Raw genomic sequence first — 10,443 nt, 5'->3', positions numbered from 1 at the left:
CACAACGGGAGGAGGTTAAAAAAAAAAAAGCTGACAAGACCCACGCTGGTATCGGCGAGAATCGGGGGCTAAGGCGGGGAAAAGGGTTTTTTACCACTTTACATCATTTGGGATGGGAAAATGTGCTGTTTGTGTAAGCAACTCTCGTTAAAGCAGTCCCTCTAACCGTGTTGACTAGCTCTGCTTATAGCGTTGGGATGACCGGCTTATTCCTTGGTAACATTTGTTGAAAGGATGGAGGGTTGCTTATTCTTTTAAAGTCTGAGCAAATTTGTCAATAACATGTCTATGAACAAATCCTCTTTCGACAAGTTGTTTTGTAAAAGTTATTTCAGGAATTAAAAACCTGATTTGCATAGTCGCCTTAATAGTCTATCTATGATGTTTAACGCTTTTATGTGTAGTTACCAACTTGTTGTATGAAATTTCAGCAGTTTTGAAGTCAAGATTTTTACAGAAAACTAATGCTGCGGAGTTCGAACAGATTTCCTTTTACAGAGGCTGTTCTTAATTGATGCTTAAAATACTTGTTTTCTTTTGACAGTATTTGTTGACGACAGAAAGGCCTTCATCATAAAAGCTGATAGCAAAATATGGCTCACTTTCCTTCTGGGTAAGTAGAAGAAATACGTCGGGGGGAAAATACTATTCTTTTTACCTTTCTTTCCCTGGAATTGTAAACAGTATCAAAATATATTTGGAAATACAACTTGGAAAAACAAAAAACCATACCTTATTTTGAAAAGGGATAGAAAATAATTTCCTACCTGGTAACTTTTGTAAAGCTGTTATTGTAGCAGTTGGTGTGGTATCAGAACATTTGTAGGAGAATAATTGTCCAGATATTTACAGATCTCTCCTATCTAGTCATTAAATTCTAGGGGAGAAAAAAAAAAGCAACTCTTGTTAAGTAATGTAATCAAAACAGCTTGTTTTGGAAGGATTATGGAAGAACATACAACTGTAGGGGGATGTAAATTCAGATGTTATTATCTTTGGGAATATTTTGGAGTAAATAATAAAATGGCTAATGGCCAAAGTCTTGGAAAAAGCACCTAAAGTGTTTGCAAAATTAAATAAGAAATGCATTCCTAAAGTTAACAAGTGTTAAATAATAGTATATTTGTCAGATGCACCATTAGATACACTCTTAAAGGTATTATATTAAAGGACTGTCAGGGTATTCCAAAGATGCTGGTACTATTAATCGCACCACCAGTAGTCCTTGTTGCCAAAGGGAGTTTCTTCGATTTGATGAATTACATTGCAAAGTAGTAGCAGGGAAACAACCCTTAGCTTACGAACTATTTGATGAATAAACTGTTCCTGAATTGCTTTACTTACCTCTGTTTATTCAGCATTTCCTAGACTGGTAGTTACTTAAATGAAATAGAAATGTTAAACTGATGGTCAAAATTGAAAAATGCTTTCCTTTGATTGAAATTTGAGGGGAGATTAGGTAGAGAGCTTTATAATTTCTGGAGTTTGTATTTGGCTGTGAAACCCAGATAACCAATTAAATACTTCAGGGAGCTATTTACATTTTTAATAGGAGTAAATCCTTAATAGCAAAGTATGTAACAGCATACAGTATTTGCAGTAGCAAAGAATGTACATATACTAAATATGAAATAGTGAGTTTTGGTTAGTTTTAGTGGTATTTGAATTTTTGTTGTTGTTTTGCTTAAGCTTTAAGGGCCAGAATTTAAAAACAGAGGCTCCCACAGTTGGAACTAGTTTTGTTATAGGGTGTGGATTTTTTTCATTTAAGAATTATCTCCAATTTACATGCAACAATGAAGTTGTCAGATTTTCAAGGACATTCTTATACAACACTTTGCCCTATTGTGTTGGGTTTTTTTTAAATGAACATTGAATTGAGGCCTTATTCTTGGAGACATCCTTTCTAGATTGCACAGAATCTCACAATGAAACATCTTGACTAAGCTGCAGAAGTAGTCAGTGCTTGCACATTCCTCATTATTCCCAGTTCTGCTGTACTCCTACCTAGTCACTTTGGGGATACTTGCAAAGTATTAATCAGTTTCTAGTACGTTTCACATCCTGTTGCATTACAGCATCTCAGTGTTTGTTGTTCTCTTAGTAAATGAGTTCTGTATATTTTGGCTTTATTCTTCAGTATTTAATTTCCAGAATTAGAATGCTTTTTATATGCCATTCATATTGCTTTTCTTAGAACAGAACACAGGCAAAAATAGGAAATCTGAAGAATAAACTATCAGATTTTACATAATAGCCCTAGTCTGCAACAGTCTGATCACATGCTTTGCTTTTAGGGATTCTTAGGCGGGGTGAGAAAATGGCATCTGCAAGTTCAAGTACAGAGTAGCTGTATAAGTCTTAGCATTAGGATTCTAGTATTCCTCTCCTGTCCTATCCTTCATTCCCTCCCCTGTAAGGACATTAATGGGATCAAAGGATGGTCATTTAGGAGAGCTGATCTGCCTGTTTTCCATCAGAAACTAGCTTAATGTTAAGTCTGGATGCAGTCTGTTGAAAAATGTCTATTTGGACTCATAGTGTAAGTCTATAAATTAAGCGCATTGTCTCTTGAAATGTGAGTAATTACGTGAATTGCTGTGTGATTATAAAAGGTCTTTGTTTTATATTTACAGTAGAGTGATTTTGTGAAGTTTTATAAAAATCTACATGAAATTCTCCAAAATAACTGTGAATGTATTTACACTTAATGCATCGACTTTAAATACAAGGTTTACTGAAGAGAAGAATCAGATTTAAATATATTGTTTTCTCTATGAAATAAGTGGTATGTTGAATCTGAAATGTAATTTCCATATTAATATATAATTTATTTATAACAATAAAATACTGTATATTTGGCTTATTTGGAACCACATGAATTTGAGATCATGAAAAAGTAGTAGTAGCTAATGTGCATTTATTTTGACTTTACTGTATATACTTATCTAACATAATCTGTCTTAAAATTGGTATTTTTTTATAGTTGGGGTGTGTGTATATGTAAATGTATTTCAGCATCCAATCTTATTGGGAGTCTTAGAAATGTTACTGAGAAATGAAATAATGCTTTGTGCAAATGTGAGACTCAATAAGTAATAACAGAAAAGTATGGACTGCTCTGTTTCTTTCCATACAATTACTGCACAATGTGTTTGTTTATGGAATATGGTTTGCTGTGTTGCTGATATAGCTAGTGTGCTTACCTGGAATTCCGTATCATATCCATATCTGCTTTTCTGAAAAAGGAATTTGCAGCTCTCCATGAGAACTAACGTAAATATCCTTAGTATAAAAAAATCTGTAGCTCCTGAAACTTTCCTAAGACATTAAATTCCTCTTAATGTGAACTATACTGAGCAATCCTTTGGTGATTTTTTTTTTCTAGAAAGTATGTGTAAAAATGTGAAGTTTTAAATGAAAGCTTGTGGTATGCATTTTCTAACTGAAACCCAGGCTTCTCTTTGAGATAACTACTTCACTGACTGAAGTGGAGCTGAAAAGTGTGGTATTGTACAACCTCAACTACTACGTGAAGTTTGTGGTGGTGACAATGATAACAAGTACTGCCAGCAGCAGCATTGTGATGATAATGATAACAAGTACTGCCAACAGCAGCACTTCCAGGCTCTGTGTTGGAAGAACATGCGGTTTGGGAATATATACTAGGGCATGAAGTGTACATTCAGTCCACTCCTCTTTCTACATAAATTTAGTGTTTTTGCAAAGGTGTTTTTCTTTCTCTTGTCCCTGCTGCTTTCCAGAAGCAGACTACATGCAGTCTGCACATTTACTAACTTCATGACTATATTCTGCATCGGTGTGGAGGCATTTGATGCATGTTTTACCTATGTGCAAGCAACTTGACCCATTCTATGTCGTCACAGAGGCAAGGGCCATGCCCGGGTGCCGGTAGGCTGCAGGAGGTGTGTGCAGATCAGCACCCTGGAGAGGGATACGGTGCTCAGCACCTATCTGGCTCTAGCTGGATGTAAGCAGGGAGAGTGGTTGTCCTCTCCACTTTCTCTCTGCTCCGTATAGCCTATGTGAATAAGAGGGCTCTTCATTAACCATAAAGATTTTCGTGGATTGAAGGCAACCAGTCTACTTGACTTTTCTATGGCAGAGAGCCACTGTGTGCCTAGAGGGCAACCAAGACACCTTCAGTCCAGAAGGAGCACCGTGGTCACTCTGAATGCCTACCCTTTATCCCTCACTCATGCTGGCTTTGCTTCCATGGTGAGCTCTGGATATGTTGTGAACGCTACTCAAGCAAAATGGAGTGGCTTCTGCTCTCTGTGGATCTTATCATGCTCAAGAAGTCAGAGACCTAGACTGTTTACCCACCACATTATCATAATTTGTCTTTTCCCTTTGTCCCTCAAATTACCTCCCTTGTTCTGTACCTACATAACAACAGTGCAAATAGTCTCTGAATGGACAAATGGAATGTTACTGCATGGAGAGTCTACCTTTTAGCATTTATAGTCTCAATTAGATTTGTGTTGGTTGTCACGGTCTGTTTGGATCTCTCAAATTTACAGGACAATGTACTCTGTAAATTAAACTTTATTTTATGAGCTCATTAGGAAGGAAAACAAACAAATACGGCAAACAAGGGCTCAGTCCACTTTGTACAGACTAGTCTAACATGGGAATTCACTAATTCATCACTTAAGTCATGAGGTTTCTAAATCACAAGTTCTCTAATTCGCAGCTCATAACTTGTAACTCTTAACTTGTGCATTTATGAGCAAAACAGTTACCTAGCTGATGGTGGGAGTGCTCATCCTTCCTCTTCCACCATGGTGCAGGTGTCCCCTGTATCACACCAAGAAGCATGAAAGCCTCAGCAGTCCACCTGCTGCTGGATCTGCTTTAAAAACTTTTTGGGTAAGCTGATGTATTTGTACTTTCCACCTTGGAAGTTTGGTCTATACCATTTCCATGAGTTAGCAGATTCTGAAGAAACTGCCAGATGATCAATATGCGAGGATTATGGCTGCGGGAGACAGCAAGCTGCAGGTGATAATGGCTACATAATGACCTTTAGCCCTTTCTGGCCACCGGGGCCTGCCTATGTGTTGCCCTTGCTTTGACCTAACAGAGCTGCTCCTAGCATACATCAGGCTTTAGTATGAGCTGTGTGTTATCCAAAATCTGAGCAGCAGTTGAGTAGACAGTCACAGTAGGTATCTTAAAAATATTTATGCTTATTAAAAAAAATGCTTATCATTCAGTTTTGTTATTGGTAGCTGAAATGGGTGCATTAGATTTTGATGGATCAACTTGAGTGATGCAGGATATAGGTGGGAACTTGCCTATTGCTGAATGCCATCGGCATAATTTCAGATTTTCAGAGAGCTGGCCATAAAAGTTAATTCAGATGTTCCTATTCTTCTGTTCCTCTGGAGGCTGAGTACCTTCTGCGCACCTCTGTAGTAGTACTGTAATTACTTTGAAGAACATGATTTCATGTTCAATTATTTAAATATTTGAGTAACTTGACACCTTTTGTTTCCTTTACAGCTGCTTTTGCAGGAGTCCTACATTGGTAAGGTTAAATTTATTGCTTGAGAGTAATATGATATTTTAAAATAATCAAAATATCATTTTGATTTATATTTAGATGAGCTATTGGGATAATTTATATTTAGATCTTTCCTCTCAAAACCGAATTGTTGTCTCTAAGATGAATAATTCTGTTCTTGTGAAGCTGATGTGAAAGGTTTCTTAAGCCTATTCAGTGAAGAGTGAAGCCTGCTATCCACGTGGAAAATTGTTGCTTAGCTATACAAATTCAGGTGCATTTCCACTAACAGACCTTTTTACCCTCAGTGGGTTTTGAAAGTCCAGGTAAATCCTTTCAACTTTCTCCTGTGTTCTGCTTATTTAGATTCTGCTTTAATTTCTTAGTTTTGCATCACGTTTTCTCTAACCTCTTCGGAGAAGTCTGGCCAATGTTTTCTCTGTGTACGGAAGAATGGCCTTTCAACTACTCTTTGTCAACATAATCCTTGTTTCAGGTTCCGTCCTAATCCTCACCCTTCCTTTTTGTACTATAGGCTTGAAATAGAATGGCTTCTATAGCGATATTCACCAGCTGCTTTTGCAGAGATAAAAAGTAACAGCTTCTGCCACACTGTTTTTGTTTCCTAGCTCAAAAAGAACTATTGATTTTTAGTAGTTTGTGTCTTGCAAATTCTGATTCAAAAGCAGAGTCATGTGCACTGCTCTGTTTCTTTCTTTTTCCATCTTTTCTGGAGATGAGGCTCCTCTTGGAAATGGCAAGTTTTGCCCCCAAAATTATTTGCATTTTTCCTGTTGGTTCTCCCCCCGTAGTTGCACCTTTATTTAAATATACTTTTGATGATAAGCGCATCTATATATAATGGCAGATAACTGCGTTAAAATACAAGTCAGGGAAGATTTTTGTGGAAAAAACATACACTACTTGTTTGTGCACCATTATTTTCACCAGTTTTTAATCTGTGATTCTTTTCATTGTCAGATATTTGAATTTTCTTTCCTAATATGTAGACTTGATAGTTTTAATAGCATTAAACTTTTGATCCTTAGGTGTCTGCACTTAAGTTAAAATGCATTAGAGTATTATAACTAATTCTGTAATACAATTTAATAAATGCTCTATGGATTTATATTTTTTCCATTTAAAATAGTGTGAATAGAGGAGAATGTTGGTATACTATATGAGTAAATTAAAATAGCAGTTTGTAAGTAATCTTTGGGTCTTTGTTGAATGTTTCGCCAGCTGTTCCTTGGTATATATGACTTAGTACAGGCTCTAAAACTCTTTATTCAGTTTTAATTATTATTATTTTTTAACAGGTGTCACATAACAACTCTTTTTGAAAATGACCGTCATTTTTCTCACCTGTCAACGCTAGAAAGAGAAATGGCTTTTCGCACGGAAATGGTTAGATTATATTTCAATAAAAATTCAGTGATTGGAAAACTTCTGTCTGTAATCTTGTGATCGTGGGCTTTCCAAAATTTCTTAATACTTTCTGGATAAGTAAATATATTGATATCTTGCAACTAACATGCATTACACGTTTACATGCAGAGCATTTGTGTCTTGCAGCTGATCACTATGAATGTATCTCTTCACAGTTCATTTAAAATATAATTTAAAAATATGATTCTAGAAGACCTAAAATACAAAACTACAAGAATCTTGTAACATACTTTCAATTATGGTCTTGTTATGCAGCTTTTTTTTAAAATAATTTTTTTTAGCTAATAAATGTTTGCATACATATATACCTTTTGGCTGCTTTTTGTTTTGAGAGTTGTGAAATACTATGCTAGTGCATAGTTACCAGCCCAAATGAGACATTTCCAGAAGTCCTATGAAACAAGGTGGAAGGAAACCCACATTGCTTGTTTCAGTGGCACTAAGAGAAGAGATTTGAAAAACTGGATAGTCATCTTGAATCGTTTTGTCCTATTTGTTATATTACAAAATTTGATTTGAAAACGAAGCTTGTATGTGGCAGTTCATGAAGCAGAAGTGACCTCTTTAATCATAAATAATGATTCTGCTCTCCTGTAGGGTCTTTATTATTCCTACTTCAAGATCATTATTGAGGCACCATCGTTTTGGAATGGAGTATGGGCAATTATGAATGACAGACTCACTGAATATCCTTTAGTGATTAACACCTTACAAAGGTTCAATCTTTACCCAGAGGTGAGCTATGTTATTATTTTAAAAATAATACCTTCTGATAAATCTTTGGTTTCTTTAGATTTGACTACAAATTTGTAAGAAACGTTACTCTGGAAAATGTGGTTGTAAAGATACAGTGACTAATGAAGTGTTGCTTAAATACCTTATTTTAGTTCCAAATTTAAAATGATAAAGTTACTTCATACATTGCAATGAATTCCCAGATTTCAAGTATGTCCAATCAAATGTAAATACTCTCTAGAACTTAGTATTTCATGCCCTGAAGTTGCAATCCAATTCTATACTTCTTGACTTCTTTTGTTCTTTTCACTGAAAGCAAGTAGGTTGCGGAAATTGTTGTGTACTTCAGGAAATATAACATATGAAGTATCAGTTGTATATGACAATAATGCAATAATGTCTGCAGTGATACAGGTACTGAGAGCTTATTTTTGCTTGTGTTTTGTGTAGGACAATGTACTAAAGAATCATCACAGTTCACTGTGGCCCTGAAAATCCATGAGTGGTAGTAGTTTACTTACATGTTGCAGAAAAAATTCTCCTGTAGAAGCCTGACTGCTGTTGTTTGTATGTACTTGATGTTAGACTTGTTACCTGGTTAGACTATGTTCCTACTCTGCCTTTTTGTCACTAAAAAGAACATGTCTTTAAGTCTAGAAACATTTGGTTTTCTGTCTCCTATGGTTTTGCCAGTGTGTCTCATTTTGCAAATGGAAAACTCCTTTGATTAATGTACATTTCTGTAACTGCGTGTGTCAGCAACAGCTTATTTTTTGGAGAACCAAGGACTAATAATGGCTGTAATTGTTGGGTACTAGCATTTATACTTGTTCTCCTGCCCTGTCGGAGCAGAGCTATTTTCGGGAACTATATGTGTAAGGGTTCTCAGCATGCATGTGTTCATACAGCTTGCATGTAGTGCTTTCAGTTGCTTCTTAATTCCTTGCTCTGGAAGAACTAAATGCTATAGATGAGTGCTTTTTGTTACCCTCTCACTGGTTTTGGGTTTGTTGGGGGGTATTTTGGTGGTTTTTTTGGTGGTTTTGTTTTGGTTTTTTAGCTCCAAAGGGATTGTAGTTCAGTTCTAGAAATGCAGCATTAGGAACATGTGCCTTATTTGAATACTGTAAAGTTATTTTCTTTAGCTGAGATAGATTTATTGACTTCAACTGTAGTCTGACTTGCAAAAATCAAAGGTAACTGGTCAAATGAACTTGATCTTAGAGAATCATCAGTATCACCATGAAAGATGACTAAGTAAATTGGGTGATGAAATCAAAACAGGAGCAATCAGATATAGTGGCTGACATTCTGTAAGAACGTTAGGTAGATTACTGTACAAAATGTGTAGGCTTGTCTGTTCATTCAAAGTTTTCTGGGATCTTACTGGCCCATAGAACTTGGTGATAAGGTATGAATTCATTCATCTTTTCTGTGCCTGTCTGGGCATGCAAAGCAGACAAATAGTCTCCTCTGCTCCTTTCAGTCATTTACTGCTTGATGTCTACCCTTCCTGTAAATAGGGTTTTTTTTAAAGTATTTCTTGAGTACTCTTGTTTCCACATAACTACATCTATAAAACTGTCAATAGGTGCGACTTGACATTTAAAGTATGTTCTCCGAATTTATCTAATTTTACTTATGATTATAATGGGGCTAGGTGGTGGGAAGATGCTTGTGGATTTATTTGTTGGCAGTGAAATTTTTCTGTCTGATACTCAGAGTCCAGTCATGTTTTCTGAAAGTGTTTCATTTCCTGTTTGATATTTTAGGATCTTTCCAGCTCTTTCAGCCCAATACTAGCATTAAGGCTGAATTTTAATAAATTTTTTGTTTGTTTAGCGGATTTCAAAATAATTGCATAAAAAATAGCCTTGAAATCCGGTTCCTAAACCCATTAAGAAAAGTAGGACAATTCATCCGCATGTACAGCCGGTACTAGCCGTGAAAACTTCAAAAGAAGGAAAACAAAGGTAAAGTGAATCCACAGCAATCATCTGTGGAAATTATAAATATAAGCAGTAAAAAAATCTGTCAAAAGCAACAGGTCAGTCTTTGTAGTTGTACAATATTATAGTCTCAATAAAGTCTTAATTTTCCAGGTATTTGCTGCAAAGTCAGGTTGTTCCAGTAGTTGTGGTGTTGTTTTCAAAACATCTGTGATCCCTGATGCAAAATGGCAGAGAGATAATGTGTTAATTTCTGTGGTGGAGAGATAATGTGTTAGGCTTGCTCCTGGTTGTTCATCGTTACAGAACAGTTGATATTTCTGTGTGTGGCAGTGATGATGAAAATTTGAGTTGGAGTGATGAGTGTTGCGTAGTTGGCATTAAAGTCCTTTCTCAAAGGCAACTAATAAAATGGATTGACTTTTCTACATGTTCTTTTACAGCAAAGGACTGGCCCGGCCCACAGAGATCTCCTAAGTCTGAGAGCCAGTCTTTTGTTTTCCAAGTTTTGCATCTACTGCCTCATCTGATACGGGACAGTAGAAATTCCAAAAATGCCATTGTGCTCTAATTGACCTAGCAATTTTGTACTACTGATCTGCATCCATTTTTATGCCCATGTTAACCACGTAAAGTAACTTTTGGCAAAAAATGTTTCTGTGTTTTGCATGAAGTACCTAACTGGATACCTTCTTAGGGAGTATTCATGTGTGGTAACATCTGCAGCAGGCACAAGCACTTGTGACATAAAAAGGTTAAGTTGATAAATCAGTAAAATTT

At 36.1% G+C, this 10,443-nt stretch overlaps 1 protein-coding gene across 1 annotated transcript in view; it reads left to right on the top strand.

The window, feature by feature from the left end:
- Positions 1 to 544: 544 nt before the first annotated feature.
- The window catches only part of LOC104072776 (probable C-mannosyltransferase DPY19L1), a gene marked incomplete at its 5' end in the record, with an annotated part of 48,456 nt that continues 38,557 nt past the window's right edge, over positions 545 to 10,443 (top strand). The window contains 4 exons of the mRNA XM_009572347.1: positions 545 to 613; positions 5,530 to 5,554; positions 6,850 to 6,937; positions 7,577 to 7,714. Of these exons, the coding sequence (XP_009570642.1) occupies positions 545 to 613; positions 5,530 to 5,554; positions 6,850 to 6,937; positions 7,577 to 7,714 (320 nt within the window). The remainder of the gene's footprint in view (positions 614 to 5,529; positions 5,555 to 6,849; positions 6,938 to 7,576; positions 7,715 to 10,443) is intronic.

The sequence above is a fragment of the Fulmarus glacialis genome, unplaced genomic scaffold (genome assembly GCF_000690835.1).
Source record: "Fulmarus glacialis isolate BGI_N327 unplaced genomic scaffold, ASM69083v1 scaffold142, whole genome shotgun sequence".
In the NCBI taxonomy this organism is placed as follows: domain Eukaryota; kingdom Metazoa; phylum Chordata; class Aves; order Procellariiformes; family Procellariidae; genus Fulmarus; species Fulmarus glacialis.
This window is presented reverse-complemented; position numbering and strand designations above follow the sequence as displayed.